The sequence below is a fragment of the Tamandua tetradactyla genome, chromosome 7 (genome assembly GCF_023851605.1).
Source record: "Tamandua tetradactyla isolate mTamTet1 chromosome 7, mTamTet1.pri, whole genome shotgun sequence".
Classification (NCBI taxonomy): Eukaryota; Metazoa; Chordata; class Mammalia; order Pilosa; family Myrmecophagidae; genus Tamandua; species Tamandua tetradactyla.
In genome coordinates, this window is record NC_135333.1 from 113,662,086 (window position 1) to 113,681,955 (window position 19,870).

At 47.3% G+C, this 19,870-nt stretch overlaps 1 protein-coding gene across 2 annotated transcripts; it reads right to left on the minus strand.

The window, feature by feature from the left end:
- Positions 1–794: 794 nt before the first annotated feature.
- Positions 795–10,092, minus strand: LOC143642411 (keratin, type II cuticular Hb3). Of its 2 annotated transcripts, XM_077110769.1 has the most exons (10): positions 10,085–10,092; positions 7,349–7,688; positions 5,294–5,502; positions 4,605–4,665; positions 3,609–3,704; positions 3,098–3,262; positions 2,701–2,826; positions 2,156–2,376; positions 1,462–1,493; positions 795–982 (listed from the first exon to the last, which is right to left on the minus strand). In XM_077110769.1, the coding sequence occupies exons 1-10, from the start codon at positions 10,090–10,092 to the stop codon at positions 795–797; spliced, it is 1,446 nt and encodes a 481-aa protein (XP_076966884.1). The 2 variants fall into 2 exon arrangements, with proteins under 2 accessions (XP_076966884.1, XP_076966883.1); XM_077110768.1 differs by lacking the exon at positions 10,085–10,092 and having other exon boundaries at positions 7,349–7,732.
- Between the last annotated feature and the right edge of the window lie 9,778 nt (positions 10,093–19,870).

A 19,870-nucleotide genomic window follows, 5' to 3' on the forward strand; every position in this document is an offset into this window, starting at 1 on the left:
TCGGGGGTGTGTGTGGGCAGTGCGGGTCTCATCTCCCCTTTTTGGATGGGCAGCAGGGAAGGATAATGGGAATGGGGTGAGGTGGGGTTCAGGCACAGCGCCTCCATCCTGAGGGTGGCTGAGTGGTGGCTCCTGAGGGGGAAGCGGGCTGGAGTGAGAGTGTGCCAAAAAAAGTGTTGTGGGGTGGGGAGAGGGGACACCAAACACACACATACACACTGCCTCCCCTCTATGGCTTCCCTCTCGTTCTTTTCAGAACCACTTGGACGGACAACACCCCAAACTACCCTGAGCTGACAGGTGTGACTTAGGGGGAAGGCGTATGAGGGCAGTCAGGGCAGCTGGGCCAGGGTGCGTGGTGCTATACGGGGATAGGCCCTTCAGGTGTCCAGGCTGAGGACAGGCCAGATCTCACTGGGCTGGGTGCTCACCAGTTAGTGGACATGGGTTCACTTCAAGAAAGCAAGACACTGCAGCACAGAAGGCAGGTCCCCAGTTTATTAGAAAAATGGGAGACAAGAGGCCAGAGAGACATGGGGGGCAGTCCAGCAGTGCTCCTTTGAGGGAAGGAAAACCCTTCTCCCTGGAAGGGGCCAAGAAGGAAGGAATGGGGTCCATTCCCAAGCGGCAGGCCCCTTTCCAGCAGGACAAGATGAGTGGCTGATGGGAAGGAGCCGGGTGGCGTGTTCTCAAAACATGAGGGCAAAGCTACCAAGGTGCCGCTGGTCTCGGATGGGTTGGGGCAGTGGCACATCTGGCAGGCAGGAGGGCTTTCCTGACTCTGGCCGGGAGGCCTAACACCTCCCCACGCGGCAGGAACCGCCTCCGCAGCTGGTGCTGAGCGGGCCGCAGGGGGCGCACATGCCGGTGCTGACTGCCACGTTGCCGCTGCAGGGGGCGCTGCAGACGCTGCCCGTCACCGGCCGGGAGCCGGTCACGCACAGGTCGCCGCAGACCACCCCGCCCCGGGAGCTGCTGACACCTGCAGGGAGAGAACAAGGTCAGGAGGGCTGGCTGGTGGCCCACCCGTCCAGTTGCCTTCCTGTGGCCTCTCCGACGTCTCCAGCCCTCCAGGGAAGCACGCGACAGGCCTTCAGCTCTAGTTCTGAAGGTGTGGAGGGCACACTAGCCAGGGAGTCAGGAGACCCGGGTTCTGGTCCTGGTTCTGCTGTGTGGCCTTGGGCAAGTCCTTTCCCCTCCCTGAGCCTCAATGTTTCATCTACACGAGGTGGGAATTCTACTGAGTGACATCTGAGGTCCCTTCTGGCCATGATGTTTTACTATTCTTCCCCCCTCCCAACCCCATTCATGCTATGAGGTTCTTCCTGCAAGTTATCCGCCTTTGCTCCATGAGCAACCTACTACCCTTTACTGGGGTAATTATTGGAACCACTCCTCCCAGGGAATCCTTATTGTTGTCCAAGCTAAAATATTTTCCTTTTCAGGGCTTAAGATACTTACAGACATTCACAGATCCAACACCTTCACACAGTCTGAGTGGAGAGAAGGTGAGAAAGGGTAAAGAGAAAAGAGGTTAGCATGAGAGTCTCAAATTTCACTGAGGTGCTGAAATGGATTATCTCAGGGCTATTTCTGGTCTATATTTAGACCTTTGTGCAACGTAGAAAAAGGTGTCTTTTGAGGCAGTTGTGGCCATGCCCGGGCACACTGTTTTGGCAAGTAGAGTACAGCAGGAATCCAGCTCTGGTTTGCCCCGCAGCTGGCTGCCTTTGAGCAGTGTACAGCTTGAACAGCCCTATCTGACAGACCCACTGAACTCAGCTTTAGGGAAGGGAAGGTCCGCTTGGGCAGTCCCGTGGGGCCAGCGTTGGAGTCTGGCCCACAATTCCACCCTAGGACAGGGTGAACTGAACAGGACCCAAGCAGGAGTGGATCTTGGAAGAGAGAGGATGTTTTGGACCGAGAGGCAGGATACCTAGGTTCTAATTCAGGCAGGGCCCTAGGCTCTCTGGGACACTGGACAGCACGGTGGCACTCGCCTTGTGCAATGAGGAGAACAACGTCAGAGGTGCACTTCTCTGAGATCTGAGTCCACAAAGTTGTGGGTCTACCAGGGGCTAGTACTTTAAATTGAGTTTGAGATATGCAGAAGCCAAGGTGGTGTGCGTGTGCAAGCAGCAGGGTTGGCCCCCACCTGTGCTCCTCGCCCTCCAGCAGGCGCCTGTAGGTGGCGATCTCGATGTCCAGGCCCAGCTTGGAGTTCATCACCTCCTGGTACTCCTTGAGCAGGCAGGCCATGTCCTGCTTGGCCTTCTGCAGGGCGGCCTCCAGCTCCGCCAGCTTGCAGCGGGCGTCACTGAGGGCTGCCTCGCCCTGCTGCTCGGACTGGGTCACTGCGGCCTCCAGCTTGGTGTTCTGGGGAGGAGGGTGGGGAGGGGAAAACGAGCTTTAACCAGATTCCAAGAGGGTCATTAGATTTCCATCCAGGGGCACTATCTCTGATCAGCTTCTTTCTCTTTCTCATCTCCTCACTCCCTCCAACACATGCACACACACACACACACACACACACACATGGGCGCGCGTGTGCCCCAGCCCAGACAATCTGGAGTGTTTCTATCGGATTACCCACCTGTGAGAGTATTTTCCGGGAAGTCCTTTCCAGAGTCTAACTTGAATCCGTCTGCTGCAGCTAACCCCACTCTCTCCCTACACTGAAGGGTGGGCGGGCTCCCGTACCTGGCACTTGGCGTTCTCCACCTCGGCCGTCAGCCTCTGGATCATGCGGTTCAGCTCGTTGATCTCCTCCTTGGTGCGGCGCAGGGTCTCCCCGTGCCTGATCACTGTGGCCTTCATCTCCTCGCACTGGGGGGAAGGGGAGACGCTCATGGGGTGCAGGATGGGACGTCCCACCCATGGAGGACACCACAGATGACTGTGCAGGTTGGGTAGTACTCAGCCTGTACAACTACACGTGGCAGCCTGCTCATGTCCCCCTAACCTGCTTCCCTAGGGAAGGACACGCCACAATTGTCTTAGGCATCAGAAGCCCCAGGCAAAAGAAGCCCTTCTAAGATACACCCGGCCTCCCTCGCACTGCCACGTCTAGAAGGCAGGTGTCCTGGGCCGCGCTCACCTTGGTGCGGTACCAGGACTCGGCCTCAGCCCGGCTGCGGGTGGCGATGTCGTCATACTGAGCCTTGATCTCAGCCACAATGCAGTCCATGTTCAAGTCGCGGCTGTTGTCCATCTTGACAATGACCGAGGTGTCTGAGATGTGGGACTGGAGAACGCGGATCTCCTGTGGGGATGGAAGAGTGGCAAAGACTTCTTAGACCAGAACCCCACTATCCACAGCCCACCCTCTCAGACCTTCCCTGTCCCTGTCTCCAGGGCCTCCCATCTTAATCTTTGGGTCTAGGACCGGAGTTTACATCTTTGTAATAACTTCCATCATCGTAGCCATGAAGCCACAGGGCAAAGGGCTCTCAACTCCGCTCCGGTGCCTGGAACTGCTTCCCCCACACCTACTCCTAGGAGCCCCCGAGCCAAGGTGAGGGCAAGCCCTTGAGAATGTGCCTCACCTTTTTATGCCCCCCTGCCCTGCAAGCCCCTGCCCTGCGGCCCACTGCCCTGCGGCCCCTCACCTCCTCATACAGTCGCCGCAGGAAGTCGATCTCCTGAATCAGGGCCTCTACGTTGGCCTCCAGGTCTGATTTGGTTACGTAGGCACAATCCACGTCCTAGAGGGAGAGGGTAGCAAAGGCACCTCACTGGAGACAACACAGAGCTCCCATTTCCCCCAGCAGGCAGGGGCACGTCTCGGTCTGAGCAAACTCCCTGGCAACTGTCCTGAGATGCTCATTCCAGTGCCTGGTGTCAAGGGGTTGGTGACGCCCCTCACAGCATGAGGGCGAGGAGCAGGTCTGGGGAAGGGAGGGGATCCGGTACCTCCGGGCATTTCCTCCAGCACCCACTGGGATGACTCCTCTAGGACACACCTCACACTATCACCAAGCCTTAGGCTCTAGTGTAAAGTGGGCCAATTCCCCACTCCGGAAATGCATAGAGGGAATTCCGGATTTGTGGTTAGAAGAAGTGAGCTCGGGGCTTGACTCTGCCTTTTCCTAACTAGTGTGACTAGGAGCAAGACTCTGAACCTCTGTCCTTGGTTTCCTCATGATTATCCCTGCCCTCCTCCTATCGGGGGGCTGGAAGTGCTGGTGAGAGGCCAGCTTGTGGCACTTTGTAAAGAGTGAGGATAAGGCATGAGGAATAATGTCTACTATACACGCCAGCATTTCCCACCATCGCTGGTCTGAAGATGTAGCCATTCCTTGGCATTCATGGGCTCTTTTAGCAAACATTTATTGCATGCCCCCTCTGTGTCAGGCCCAGGGCAAGAGGAGGTGGGAAGCCAGTGGCCAGATGGGAGGAGCCTATGGGAGAGAACATGGACCTTCTAGAAGCAGGCAGAGAGCTCTGATGTCTGGGCTACCCAGGGAGCATTTGGGGAAAGGATGGGGGGGAAAGCGGGAGTGTGATTCAGGGAGGCCATCCTGCCTCTCTGAGTCACAGGGAAGTTCTCTCCTGCCTCTGCCCTCTGTTCTGATTTGTAGTGTAAGTGTTTTTTCGTCACTCACCTTCTTCAAGGTCACAAATTCATTCTCAGCAGTGGCCCTTAGTGCCACCTCCTCTTCATACCTGGGGACAAAAGGGACAGGGCTCAGTGGCTAGAACTTCAATAGGCTGGGATTTGGGGAGAAAAAAGAGAAAGAAGCCTAGAGAACTGGATTCCAGAATTTGAGTCTTTTGGAAATGGACTCAGAATCCACAAAGTGTTCATCTAGAAAGAACTTGGGGTCATCCTTTTCCTCTGGGCACTCGAACCAACCCATGTCATCCAATGCTCTTCCTCCTTTAGGGACTCTTATTCCTGATGTGGCCCACATTTGTGTTGGTTACCCTTCTGCTTCTAGGATGCCACTCCCTGGAGAGCAGAGCCCTGCCCTGGTTCTGGAACCCACCCCTTCCTTCCCCCTCCTCCTTATTTTCTTCTCTCTTCCCCATCCTGGAGCCCAGTCTGGCACCTGGCATACAGTAGATGCTCAATGAATATTTGCTGAATTAATGAACAAATACCCAATGATGAAAAGCAGTTGGGACAGCTCAGAATCTCTCCAGTGTTTAAACCTCCCAGAAAAGAAAAATAGGCTCTGCAATTCTCCTGATGCCCTCTACTTCCTATTGGGAGGTTCCTCTGTGGTTTAGTCCATCCTGCTTTCATTTAATCCCTGTCCTTTTTCCAAACCTCACTCCCTGCTGCACTCACCTCTTCTTGAAACCCTCCAGCACCTCCCGCACGTGGTTGAGCTCTGAGGCCAGCCTCCCGCTGTCGGCCTCCACGCACTCAGCCTCCCGCCTCAGCGTCTCGATGTAGCCATTGAACAGCGGCTCCAGGTTGCTCTCGCAGCACCTGCGGTTCTGGTAGAACTGCCACTTGGTCTCCAGCAGCTTGTTCTGCTGCTCCAGGAAGCGCACCTGCAACCCAGAGGCAGAGCCTGTGAATCTTTTTTGTAAGATCAGAGGGCCAGAGGGTGTCTCAGTACAAACAATGGTAGCCCCCCAACTCTCTGAGCCAGACTTCTTCCTGGTGGGGAATTATGGTCTTTCTCTCAAAAACCACACCAGGCTTAATCAGGTCACCCCCTGGAAGTGCCTTCCTGAGCTCTAAGTTCAGTCTCTTCTCAAGCAATTGACATCCCATTTTGGAAAGTGTGAAACCAGCTTGAGTCTGGCCTCTGCCATTGCCTGTTAACAGTGTGCCCGTGGCCAAGTACTTACCCCCTTTGCAAAGTGAGGAGGCTAGTGCCCACATCACAGGGTTCCGTGCAGACTAAGTCAGTCTTGTACACGAAAGCGCCTGCATGCCTAACGCACAGTTGGGTGCTATTGTCCATGTAAAAATGAACAGATCGATCTTTCTAGAGAGGCAGACTGTAACAGTTGAAATATGAAGCATGCACTAATTATTTAACTCCTACAACAACAATGCAATTAGAATAATTGTCACCTTGGACATCCACCCACTTTTACAGAAAAGGAAACAGAACCAGGGAGGTTAACTGACTGTCCAAGATTTAACAATGCCAGAGGAAAGAACTCAATCTCACCCGGGTCTTCTGCCTCACGGGGGGTCTGCTCCTACTATGTATAAATTATAAACTATTCTGCCGCCAGGAAATTTTCACATGCATTCCCCTGCCTGCCCCCCACCCCCACTCCCCCCAGATCCCTTTGTTTAATAAATTCGCCACACCCCTGCTTGGTCCTTTCTTATGCTAACCTTGGTCTCTCACGCTCTTGGGAGTTTCAGACTGGTTTTGTTTTTAAAACTTTTTTTTAATTTTCATTTTATCCTTCTTGGTGGGCATCTCCCTAGCAGTGACTCTCAAGGTTGGCTCTGGAAAGCTCTTCCTTGGCCTTTTTCCCTAACCCTCACCCAACTGCCTAAGGGTGGCTGCCTGGATTCAGTGGAGAAGACAGTTGCAGACTTCAGCTGGACACTGACATCAGCAGGTGGCTTCAGCTGTCCAGACCACGTGCTTCCTGGCTGCCCTTGAGGTCCGCGAGAATAGGGGCTGTGCCTATTACTCAGCCCTGGATTCAGGCCCCAGCATGGTGGCTTGGACAAACCCCTGTGGTCCTTGCTCCACAATCAGTGGCCACGAACAGTGTAGAAACTGTGCAGAAACTGCCCTGTGTGCTCTATGAGATTCTCCTCCAGGCAGTCTTCGAGGATCACACTCACTAGCCCTGCCCTTACTCTAGAAGCCGGGCAAAGCTCTCCTTGCCCTGTAAACAGTAAATTGGGTTCAAATGCATTTATCCCCTACCTGTCAGCCCTTTGCTCAAGAGCATTCTTCTCTTACCTTGTTCAAGTCGACGATATTATCTGAAAGCACAGAAGGCTATAGTTCTGCTCCTAGTTGTGCTTATGCTTTTTCAGTTTGTCTCCCCTATCAGACCTGGAGCTTCTGAAAATTGGGTTCAAATGCATTTATCCCCTACCTGTCAGCCCTTTGCTCAAGAGCATTCTTCTCTTACCTTGTTCAAGTCGACGATATTATCTGAAAGCACAGAAGGCTATAGTTCTGCTCCTAGTTGTGCTTATGCTTTTTCAGTTTGTCTCCCCTATCAGACCTGGAGCTTCTGATCCTATCCTTGTCTGTATGCCTTTCTATCTGTGTCCTAGAGGAAGGACTATGTTCTCTTTCGGTCTGGAGCTTCCACGGGCAAGGGCCCACCTCTGACTCCCCCTTCAATGTCCAGCCCTGGCTGTGCACACGGATGAGGATTCAGGAAGGGTGTGATCAAGGCCACCCACCTTATCGATGAAGGCAGCGAACCTGCTGTTGAGGCACTTGATCTCCTCCTTCTCCTGGTGCTTCACGCACTGAGCGCTGGGGTCGATCTCCAGGTTGAGGGGCGTGAGGAGGCTCTCGTTTACCGACACGCTGGTGATGCAGGGGGCGGTGGGCCCGCACACGCCACCGGAGCGGTAGCCGAAGCTGTGGCCGCACGAGCCGGCGCGGAAGCCCCCGCAGACGCTGCGGCTGCCGAAGCCCCCGGAGAGGCCGCGGTAGCAGGAGATGCCGCGGTAGGGGGCGGCCGTGATGCAGCAGCGGCGGGGCCGGGGCCCGCAGGCCGAGGCGCAGCTGAAGTTCCTGGGGAGGAATCCGCAGCTCACAGAGCTGAAGCCACAAGTCATGATGGAGGTAGGGAGGTATCTGAACAGCGGAGAAGTTGGCAGAGGATGGAGCCAAAGGCCTGTGCTCCCTGGGCTGTGGCAGGTCCTTTTATGCGCCAGGGATAGCTGGCATTCAAAAGGGCAGCAAAGAGACAATAGCTGCGTTTTATTGGCTTGGCATCACTCTGACCTTAGAGAGTCAACCCCGCCTGCCTCTTCACTGTGGTTGTGTCAACAATCTCTGGCCACAGGCCCTATTTCATCTTCAAAGCCCTTTTACAAGCTTCCTTATTGCTTCTCCCAATCCTATTGCCACCAAAAAAAAAAAAAAAAAAAAAAAAAAATGGAGAAGGGCAAGGGGTTCCTGGATTCCACACTGTGAGTGCAGGACATGGGTGCTGCAACCTCAGGTGGAGCCTCCTCTCTGAACCCTTCTCTGCAAGGGGCATAACTGGGCTTCAGGCTGTAGAGCTGTAACCTGGTCTCAGGGTGGCCTGCCCCAAGATAGGGGCTGTGTCACAACCTCTTGTTCAAGGCTTCCTTGCCTTCTCCCCATCTCTGAAGCATGTTCCATTGTTCATTGTCAAGGTCAGCTTCTCCTATCTTATTCCGGCCCAGCGCCTGGCCAGGGGTAGAAATAGGGGCAGGAATTTGAGTGGGGTGGGAAGGGATAGTCTTGGGATAGAACTTGGGTGTTCCTAGGATGATAGAAATCATGGAATACCAACTAGGACATGGGAGAAACTGAGTTAGAGAGTCAAATACAGAAGCAGGGAGGGACTTCATCGCACTGGGTATCATTACCAGTGGGACAGGTTGTAGGGATGGGAGCCTGGCACACCCCCAGAGCTACAGGGATTAATCAGGAAAGGCTTCGTGGAAGAGAGGGGGAGGTGGGTTTGAAGATTGGGGGGAGTGGGGACATAATTGGCAGGAGAGGAGAAATGACTCCATCTCTGATTTGGAGACTACACTATGCATATTTGTTCATTCGTTCAATAAATACTTAATACTTCTTAGTTTCCCTAGGGACTGTACTAGGTTCGCGGGACCCAGCAGAGACATGGGTGTTTGAAGGTAGGAAGGGGTGGCATCACATGGGGCTGCCGACATTTAGCACGTTCGGAAGTCAGGGAAGCCACAGGTGGAGGGAAGGACCCCCCTAGGCTTGGGCTGAGGGGTTGGGGGCTGACATGGGCGTGACAGAATCTTGGTGTGTATGCAGCCACTGGGAAGGAAGGTGTCATGTGGGTGGGTGTCGTCCAGGTTTCTGAAATGCCGTCAGTTCCTCTCCTCAGAGGACCCACGGGGATGTCCATGGCTGTTCCTAAAGCCATGTTCTTTAGCTCTCCCCTTCCTCCCTTTGGATGGCTTTGGTGGGCAGATAGTGGACAGAGCCAGGAGGTCTTCCCTGACCCAGGGATTTGGCCCATAAACCTTTCCACGTAAAGCAATCCAAGCGCCTCCCGTGATGATTGCCTTTGTATGAAGATGACTCCCCGATGAGCCTGTTTCCTGACCCAGCCACAACCAAATGCTGACCTAGTGTAGGCTAAAAATAACCCCCCATGCTTCCTGCCAGTGCCCTCACCTTTTGCCCTCCTGTCTCCTCTCGGGGCGAATGGGTCAGTCATCAACGAGAGTGGGTGTTTGGGGAATGCAAGGCAGTGGCTCAATTTTTTGTTTTTGGGACCTGAAGAACGGGCAGCGGTGGTGCTATGGAAATCTGTGAGGGAGTTGGACAGTGCCAGCCGTGGGTCCCAAAGGGCAAGGACTTTCTAGGCCTCCCAATTTGGGCCCTCTGGATAGACTCCCACAGAATCCTGGGGTGAGAACACTGAGGGTGTAGGCTCCGGAACAGGGACTTCTGGTGGGAGGGACATGCCAAGGGGACAAGGTGAATGGCTGGTGGGGTTTTGGAGCACTTCCGTGGGCAGCTTGGCTGGACTGCACTTTCATAGCCTAAGCCTTTGCTGGGTCAAACATCTGCCAGGCATCCAAGAGAGAACCGTGGCTTTCTCTCTTCTCATCTTAACCCTGGAACTAGCAAATACCTGGGAAGTTCTCAATACATGTCCAATGATTATGTGAGATTTATTTCTTGGTATACTGTTAAACAATGTGAGGCAATGAATCCTCCATGGAGCATTTTTCAATGAAGGCCCCTGCTAACTGTTCCTTGGCCATCGGTCTCAACCCAGAGCGTTCAGTGTCACATCGGACCCCTTCACTGAGGGTCTCTGTGCAGATGGGCTGGGGGAGCCATGACTGTGCCCAGATGTCTGTCCTGATTGGAGATGATGGTAGTGTGGGCTCTGGAGATAAAAAAAAGATATTTGGAGCCCAGCCCGGCCATGAACTAGATTTGTGAACCAAGACATGTCTCCCCAGTTTCTTTATTTGTAACATATGAATGGCAATCCATGCCCTGCTGGGTTATGGGGAGGAGTAAGTGAATACAAAGTGCCCCGTGGTAGGAAGTGCCTCCCCCACCTTCACCCCTACTCTGTGCGGTCAAGGTGGCTACGCCTTGCTCACATGCAGCCGGCAAGGCCTTCCGAAGGGATAGTGCACACTGGCCAGTGAGATGCCATCCTCAGGTGGGCAGAAGAAAGCCTGCCAGCTTTACAAGGCGGTCATGGCCACCTCAGAGAGCCTTAATTAAAGGCCTATTTGTAAGCGGCCCAGAACAAAGAGAATTGCAGACCTGGCTGGGAGGAGACCTGGTGACACCAGACAGGAAGCTGACGAAGGCAAGGCTGCAGCCCCAACAGGGTGCTGCCTTCCCACCCACTTCCAGGTTGCGATTGGTTCCTGCCCCGACCATGGCCGTGGAAAGGCTCTGGCCAAGTCACAGGCTGCTTCAGTTGCCAAGGCCTGTGCCCTGAGCCTGCCCTGGCGTGGCTGCTGCTGACTCGTTCCTGCTGGCCCCTTTCATTGCTGTGTTTCTCTGGTGGCCACCTGCCTGTCTGCCTGGCTTATGACCCCATGGGTGACCAAAAAAAAAAAAAAGACTTTTGTCATTTCTTTTTGTCTTCTAACTTTTGGGTCTTGCTTTTTGTCCCTTCTCAATGGAATTTTTGATAAATGGCTCTGTGCTGAATATTGGTAAATACATCTTCACACACATCTCCACTCATTTCCTTAAAATGAATCCCTTGAAGTGGGATTGCTTTCAAGGGGACCATCCTGAGCCCATGTGTGCCCTGCCTGCTGCCTTCCCGGCTGTGGCAGTGGTGAATCTATGGAGAGACTGCCACAGTGAAGGACTGCGATAAATACCGAGAGTCAGGAAACATTGATACAAATGCCATTTCTGACATTTAGCAGCTGTATGAAAAGTTAGTTGATCTGTGAGCCTTGTTTCTCCTTCTGTAAAATGAGGATTGCGATATATGCCTTCTGGGCTTCTGAGAAGAAATATGGTATCTGCAAGGGTACAGAGAAAGCATCTGGTTGCAGAGAACAGGCCTCGGGCTTCCTATCTGGGGTAGGGGGACTTCCCATGCCTTCCCTACTCTTTGTTCTTCCAACCTTGAGCTCCAGCCTTGCCTTCTGGCCTTAAAGCTAGTAAAATGTGGAATTGGGCCACTGATCATGCAACACTACATATTAAATTAGTGTTATATAGTGTAGAGAATTAAGGGGGGTTAACACACATCCTTGGAGCCAACTGTTTATCTGGATAGATGTAAATGTGCAAAATTAAATGGATATTAGACCAAGAAAATTTTCAAAGCAGTTCATCATTTATTTATTGTCACTTATTGTCAATTGACCATTCGAGTCTGTCTCAGGAGTTCAGAGTAGGAGCTGGTTGTGGGTTGGAGAGAGGTTTTGTGAAAAAGTGAGACTTGAGCTGGACTCTGAAGGGTTTTGGAAAGTCAGAAGAATGGAGGGATTTCTAAGCAAGTGGAATGACATGAGAACAGGTGCTGGGCAGGAATGCAAAAGGACTGTATAAAGGGCAGAGACTGGTGGAGGCCATACCTAAAGGAGGAACTTCAGACACATTGCAGGGAAGACCTGGAGCAAGACAAGGAGCCCCATGCCTTGTCTAGGCTGGACATAGTACTGGAATTCCTGACCAGGACAACAACATGAGTTGTGTGTGATGGTGAGGGTCTAGTGTCAACTTAGCCAAGTGACGATGCCCAGTTGTTGGTCAGGCAACTGGCCTGACCGTTGCTGCAAGGATATCTCGTGACTGGGTGATAAACCAGATGGCTAGTGTATTAAATGATCAGTCAGTTGATTGCATTTGTGGCTGATTACATCTGCAATCAACTAATACGGCTCTCCCAACGATGAGATAATCCAATCAGTTGAAGGCTTTTAAGGAAGAAGAGAGATGTTTTCACTGTTTCTTCAGCCAGCGAGCCTCTCCTGTGGAGTTCGTGTAGACCCCTCACCAGAGCCGCCAGTTGCACAGCCTGCTGTGCAGATTTTGGGCTCTTCCATTCCCACAGTTGCATGAGACCCCTATATAAATCTCATATTTGCAGATCTCTCCCATTGGTTTTGTTTCTCTAGAGAACCCTGGGTAATACAGCGTGTGAGGACTGGAAGAAAAGAAAGAGAATGTTATTTCCAGATAAGCGAATCAGCTACGTAGAAAAGCCAACAAAATCAACAAACGATCAGACACTATTAAAAATAACAGGAGGGGTTGAGTGGTACTAGCTACAAGGTCAACTTACAAAAACCAAAAGCGTTTGTCAATTTCAGTGATAAGCAATTAGAAGATGCAATAAAAAATAAGATACTACTTTTAAAAGTGATTAAACGAGTCTGTAATACTTATGTAGACCCTCCTAAGGGTGGGGAGGGAAGTCACCTTACAAGTAGGACAAGAAACAAGAAAACAAGAACTGAAAAATTACCCTCTGTTAAACAAAACTTAAGCTAGAGGCCCAGAAAAAGCTGAACTGAAGGTCAATGAACAGATAGACAACAAACTCATCTAGCAAGAAAAACCTAGGTAAGATAAGTGAAAGCAATCTCCAGAATAAACTAATTAAGGTAATTAAATGTCCAGACGCCAGCAAAAAATAACAAATCACACCAGGAAAATTGAAGATATGGCCCAGTCAAAGGAACAAACCAATAGTTCAAATGAGATACAGGAGCTGAGACAACTAATTCTGAATATACGAACAGAAATGGAAAATCTCATCAAAAACCAAATCAATGAATTGAGGGAGGACATGAAGAAGGCAAGGAATGAACAAAAAGAAGAAATGGAAAGTCTGAAAAAACAAATCACAGAACTTATGGGAATGAAAGATACAGTAGACGAGATGAAAAAAACAATGGAAACCTACAATGGTAGATTTCAAGAGACAGAGGTTAGAATTAGTGAACTGGAGGATGGAACATCTGAAATCCAAAAAGAAACAGAAACTATAGGGAAAAGAATGGAAAAATATGAGCAGGGGCTCAGGGAATTGAATGATAATATGAAGCGCACAAATATACGTGTTGTGGGTGTCCTGGAAGGAGAAGAGAAGGGAAAAGGAGGAGAAAAACTAATGGAAGAAATTATCACTGAAAATTTCCCAACTCTTATGAAAGACCTAAAATTACAGATCCAAGAAGTGCAGCACACCCCAAAGAGAATAGATCCAAATAGACGTTCTCCAAGACACTTACTAGTTAGAATGTCAGAGGTTAAAGAGAAAGAGAGGATCTTGAAAGCAGCAAGAGAAAAGCAATCCATCACATACGAGGGAAACCCAATAAGACTATGTGTAGATTTCTCAGCAGAAACCATGGAGGCAAGAAGACAGTGGGAGGATATATTTAAATTACTAAAAGAGAAAAACTGCCAACCAAGACTTCTATATCCAGCAAAATTGTCCTTCAAAAATGAGGGAGAAATTAAAACATTTTCAGACAAAAAGTCACTGAGAGAATTTGTGACCAAGAGACCAGCTCTGCAAGAAATACTAAAGGGAGCGCTAGAGACAGATACGAAAAGACAGAAGACAGAGATGTGGAGAAGAGTGTAGAAAGAAGGAAAATTAGATATGATATATAAAATACAAAAGGCAAAATGGTAGAGGAAAGTACTACCCAAACAGTAATAACACTAAATGTTAATGGACTGAACTTCCCAATCAAAAGACATAGACTGGCAGAATGGATTAAAAAAAACAGGATCCTTCTATATGCTGTCTACAGGAAACACATCTTAGACTCAAAGATAAACATAGGTTGAAAGTGAAAGGTTGGGAAAAGATATTTCATGCAAATAACAACCAGAAAAGAGCAGGAGTAGCTGTACTAATATCCAACAAATTAGACTTCAAATGTAAAACAGTTAAAAGAGACAAAGAAGGATACTATCTACTAATAAAAGGAACAATTCAACATAAGACATAACAATCATGAATATTTACGCACTGAACCAGAATGCCCCAAAATATGTGAGGCATACACTGCAAATACTGAAAAGGGCAATAGACACATCTACCATAATAGTTGGAGACTTCAATTCCCCACTCTCATCAATGGACAGAACATCTAGACAGAGGATCAATAAAGAAACAGAGAATTTGAATATTACAGTAAATGAGCTAGACTTAACAGACATTTATAGGACATTACACCCCACAACAGCAGGATACACCTTTTTCTCAAGTGCTCATGGATCATTCTCAAAGATAGACCATATGCTGGGTCACAAAGCAAGTCTCAAAAAATTTAAAAAGATTGAAATCATACACAACACTTTCTCAGATCATAAAGGAATGAAGTTGGAAATCAATAATAGGCAGAGAGCCAGAAAATCCACAAATACGTGGAGGCTCAACAACACACTCTTAAACAACCAGTGGGTCAAGGAAGAAATTACAAAAGAAATTAGTAAATATCTCGAGGTGAATGAAAATGAAAACACAACATATCAAAACCTATGGGATGCAGCAAAGACAGTGCTAAGAGGGAAATTTATTGCCCTAAATGCCTATATCAAAAAAGAAGAAAGGGCAAAAATTCGGGAATTAACTGTCCACTTGGAAGAACTGGAGAAAGAACAGCAAACTAACCTCAAAGCAAGCAAAAGGAAAGAAATAACAAAGATTAGAGCAGAAATAAATGAAATTGAGAGCATGAAAACAATAGAGAAAATCAATAAGACCAGAAGTTGGTTCTATGAGAAAATCAATAAGATTGATGGGCCCTTAGCAAGACTGACAAAAAGAAGAAGAGAGAGGACGCAAATAAATAAGATCAGAAATGGAAGAGGAGACATAATCACTGACCTCACAGAAATGAAGGAGGTAATAACAGGATACTATGAACAACTTTATGCTAATAAATACAACAATGTAGATGAAATGGACAAGTTCCTAGAAAGGCATGAACAACCAACTTTGACTCAAAAAGAAATAGATGACCTCAACAAACCAATCACAAGTAAAGAAATTGAATCAGTCATTCAAAAGCTTCCCAAAAAGAAAAGTCCAGGACCAGACGGCTTCACATGTGAATTCTACCAAACATTCCAGAAAGAATTCAAACTCTTCAAAAAAATTGAAGTGGAGGGAAAGCTATCTAATTCATTCTATGAAGCCAACATCACCCTCATACCAAAACCAGGCAAAGATATTACAAAAAAAGAAAACTACAGACCAATCTCTCTAATGAATATAGATCCAAAAATCCTCAACAAAAATTCTAGCAAATTGAATCCAGCAACACATTAAAAGAATTATACATCATGACCAAGTAGGATTCATCCCAGGTATGCAAGGATGGTTCAACATAAGAAAATCAATTTATGTAATACACCATATCAACAAATCAAAGCAGAAAAATCACATGATCATCTCAATTGATGCAAAGAAGGCATTTGACAAGATTCAACATCCTTTCCTGTTGAAAATACTTCAAAGGATAGGAATACAAGGGAATTTCCTTAAAATGATAAAGGGAATATATGAAAAACCCACAGCTAATATCATCCTCAATGGGGAAAAATTGAAAACTTTCCCCCTAAGATCAGGAACAAGACAAGGATGTCCACTATCACCACTGTTATTCACCATCATGTTGGAAGTTCTAGCCAGAGCAATTAGACAAGAAAAAAATACAAGGCATCAAAATTGGAAAGGAAGAAGTAAAACTATCACTGTTTGCAGATGATATGATACTATACGTCGAAAACCCTGAAAAATCCACAGCAAAATTACTAGAGCTAATAAATGAGTACAGCAAAGTGGCAGGTTACAAGATCAACATTCAAAAATCTGTAGTGTTTCTAAACACTAGCAATGAACAAACTGAGGGGGAAATCAAGAAACGAATTCCATTTACAATTGCAACTAAAAGAATAAAATACTTAGGAATAAATTTAACTAAGGAGACAAAAGACCTATACAAAGAAAACTACAAGAAACTGTTAAAAGAAATCACAGAAGACCTAAATAGATGGACGGGCATACCATGTTCATGGATTGGAAGACTAAATATAGTTAAGATGTCAGTTCTACCTAAATTGATTTACAGATTCAACACAATACCAATCAAAATCCCAACAACTTACTTTTCAGAAATAGAAAAACCAATAAGCAAATTTATCTGGAAGGGCAGGGTGCCCCGAATTGCTAAAAGTATCATGAGGAAAAAAAACGAAGCTGGAGGTCTCACGCTGCCTGACTTTAAGGCATATTATGAAGCCACAGTGGTCAAAACAGCATGGTACTGGCATAAAGATAGATATATCGACCAATGGAATCGAATAGAGTGCTCAGATATAGACCCTCTCATCTATGGACATTTGATCTTTGATAAGGCAGTCAAGCCAACTCATCTGGGACAGAACAGTCTCTTCAATAAATGGTGCCTAGAGAATTGGATATCCATATGCAAAAGAATGAAAGAGGACCCGTATCTCACACCCTATACAAAAGTTAACTCAAATGGATCAAAGATCTAAACATTAGGTCTAAGACCATAAAACAGTTAGAAGAAAATGTAGGGAGATATCTTATGAATCTTATAATTGGAGGCGGTATTATGGACCTTACACCTAAAGCAAGAGCACTGAAGAAATAAATAAATAAATGGGAGCACCTCAAAATTAAACACTTTTGTGCATCAAAGAACTTCATCAAGAAAGTAAAAAGACAGCCTACACAATGGGAGACAATATTTGGAAACGACATATCAGATAAAGGTCTAGTATCTAGAATTTATAAAGAGATTGTTCAACTCAACAACAAAAAGACAGCCAATCCAATTACAAAATGGGAAAAAGACTTGAACACTTCTCAGAAGAGGAAATACAAATGGCCAAAAGGCACATGAAGAGATGCTCAATGTCCCTGGCCATTAGAGAAATGCAAATCAAAACCACAATGAGATATCATCTCACACCCACCAGAATGGCCATTATCAACAAAACAGAAAATGACAAGTGCTGGAGAGGATGCAGAGAAAGGGGCACACTTATCCACTGTTGGTGGGAATGTCAAATGGTGCAACCACTGTGGAAGGCAGTTTGGCGGTTCCTCAAAAAGCTGAATATAGAATTGCTTTATGACCCAGCAATACTATTGCTAGGCATCTACTCAGAGGACTTAAGGGCAAAGACACAAACGGACATTTGCACACCAATGTTTATAGCAGCATTATTTACAATTGCAAGGAGATGGAAACAGCCAAAATGTCCATCAACAGACGAGTGGCTAAACAAACTGTGGTATATACATACGATGGAACATTATGCAGCTCTAAGACAGAATAAACTTATGAAGTGTGTAACAACATGGATGGACCTAGAGAACATTATGCTGAGTGTGACTAGCCAAAAACTAAAGGACAAATACTGTATGGTCTCACTGATATGAACCGACATTAGTGAATAAACTTGGAATATGTCATTGGTAACAGAGAACATCAGGAGATAGAAATAGGGTAAGATAATGGGTAATTGGAGCTAAAGGGATACGGACTGTGCAACAGGACTGGATACAAAAACTCAGAAATGGACAGTACAATACTACCTAACTGTAATGTAATTATGTTAAAACACTGAATGAAGCTGCATGTGAGAATGATAGAGGGAGGAGGGCTGGGGACATAAATGGAATCAGAAAGAAAGAGATGTTAAAGATCGAGATGGTATAATCTAGGAATGCCTAGAGAGTTTAATAATAGAGAAATGTACAATGTAAAAAAAAACAGTGATTAAACAATGAAGCATTGAGGATATAACCTAATAAAGTATTCACATGCTATTTATGGAGAAAAATGTAAAACCATTAAAAAACATAAAAGGAAGTCTGGTTAAATGGACCTATACCATACTCAGGAATAATTTGACTGAATATTTTAAAGATATCAATTCTCTTTAAATCAATTTATAAATTCAGTGCAAACACAATGAAAAATTACAGCTGTATTTCTTTTGAAGAGCTTGGTAGGATAATTCTATAATTTATATGAAAGAATAAAGCCCATTTGTAGTAAAGTCAGTTTTGAAAAAGTAAAACAAAAGGGGCCTTGGAGGATTAGAGAGCCATAATAATAAAAAAACGTGTTGTGTAGGAACAGGTAAATGGAACATTGGGACAGAATAGAGAGCTCAAAAACAGGCCCCTTTATACAAGGTACACTTGATATTTGATGGAGGTGGCCACAATCAAAGGGTGACTTATTCATTGGTGAGGTTAGTGGAAAGACTCAGCACCCAGAGAGCATAGAGCTGGGGTCTGGCTTATATCATAGACCATGGGAGACCCCGGATGCATTAAAATCAGACTTGAAGGTAAAACTATCAAGCTAGCAGATGACTATTTACAATTATAACGACCTTGTAACTTAGGTGCGGGTAAGGACTTCTTGAGCAAACCCTATGAGTCAAACCAAGGGTAAAAATTCTATTTGACTTGGCCACTCCAAAATTAACAATTTCAGGTCAGTGAAAGACTATAGAAAAAACCAAGTTAACAGATTTGATAGTCTGCAAAAAGTTTAATGCCTAAAATATATACGGAACTCCTGTATCACCAGTGAGGGATAGGAGACCCAGCGGGAAGTCAGCCAGGGGTCTAATTGGCAGTTCACAGAAGGGAGAGAGCAAACAGGTAACAAGGACTTGAAGAGATGCTGCCTCTCATTGGCCCTTAGAAAGTTGAAGATGAGAACCCTGAGATCAGAATGGCAAGGATTAGAAAGGTGGATGTTACCAACTGCTGAAGGAGAGGCAGGAGGAAACCCTTGTGCATTGAGGGTGAGAGTGTGGGCTGGCACAGGCATTTCTGGAAGGCGACGTAGTATTACTCAGTGAATTTAGACATGTGTAAACCCTATGACCCAGCTGTCCTACTCGAGAAAAATCCAGTCTATTTAGGAACTACATATTACACATCACAGTGGGTGCCTTTGGGGTGAGAAGTTAGAGTAGGGATAAAAATGAAGGGAACAAGTTTAAAAAAAAATCGGGGGCGGGAATGTCCATGGGCTCACAATGACACTGTGCAAAGAACTAGAGTGGATAATGGACTCAACTCTCTGGGTTCCAAAAGAAAAAAAAAAAAAAAAAACTGAAAATGAAACAAAGAAAGTGGGAAGGGCCTAGAACATGAGTGAATGAATTTGATCAGGGCCTAACTTGGAATCTGCGCGGAAGTGGATTTTCAGGGAGTTAAAGCTGTCAGAGCATAGGGGACGGACCTGAGCCTGGCACGGAAAATCTGCTAGGCAGTTGGCACGTGGGAGTGGTGGCTGTGGGTGGTTCAGGGAAGTGTACACTGTGGGGTGTTGAGCTCTTGGAGGTAAGCCACTTCCAGAAAAGCCAGGAAGTCATTCTCTGCCTTTTTCAACCTGGGAAGACTTCCGATAGGAAAAGGCTTTCCCAGGTGCTGGCACTGGGTGCCTTCTGATGCCAGGCGAGGGGGCCCTCTAGTGGGAACAGTGCTGCATGAGCTCCAGGAGGAAGACAGGAAAGGGTAATTATAAGAGCTTCCATGCCAAGTTTTTCTTTCCATCTGTTCTCTAGAACACCTCCTTCCTGGCAAGATTTCTTGAACTGTTGGAGCTGGCGAGCTTTGGAGGATATGAAATCCCTCCTCACCCTCCGGCACTGCAGCTCCTGCTGGGTCCTGCTCAGGGACAGGAGGCTCTGTTCAGGTAGGGCAGCCCCGGAAGTTT

Bases quoted from the DNA above. Each gene is read 5' to 3' on its own strand.
- LOC143642411 (XM_077110768.1), bottom strand. From the start codon at position 7,732: ATGACTTGTGGCTTCAGCTCTGTGAGCTGCGGATTCCTCCCCAGGAAC. The intron at 3,263-3,608 runs GTGAGGGGCCGC...CCATCCCCACAG, and splicing joins TGCGGCGACTGTATGAGGAG to GAGATCCGCGTTCTCCAGTC. The intron at 2,377-2,700 runs GTACGGGAGCCC...CCTCCTCCCCAG, and splicing joins TGGAGAACGCCAAGTGCCAG to AACACCAAGCTGGAGGCCGC.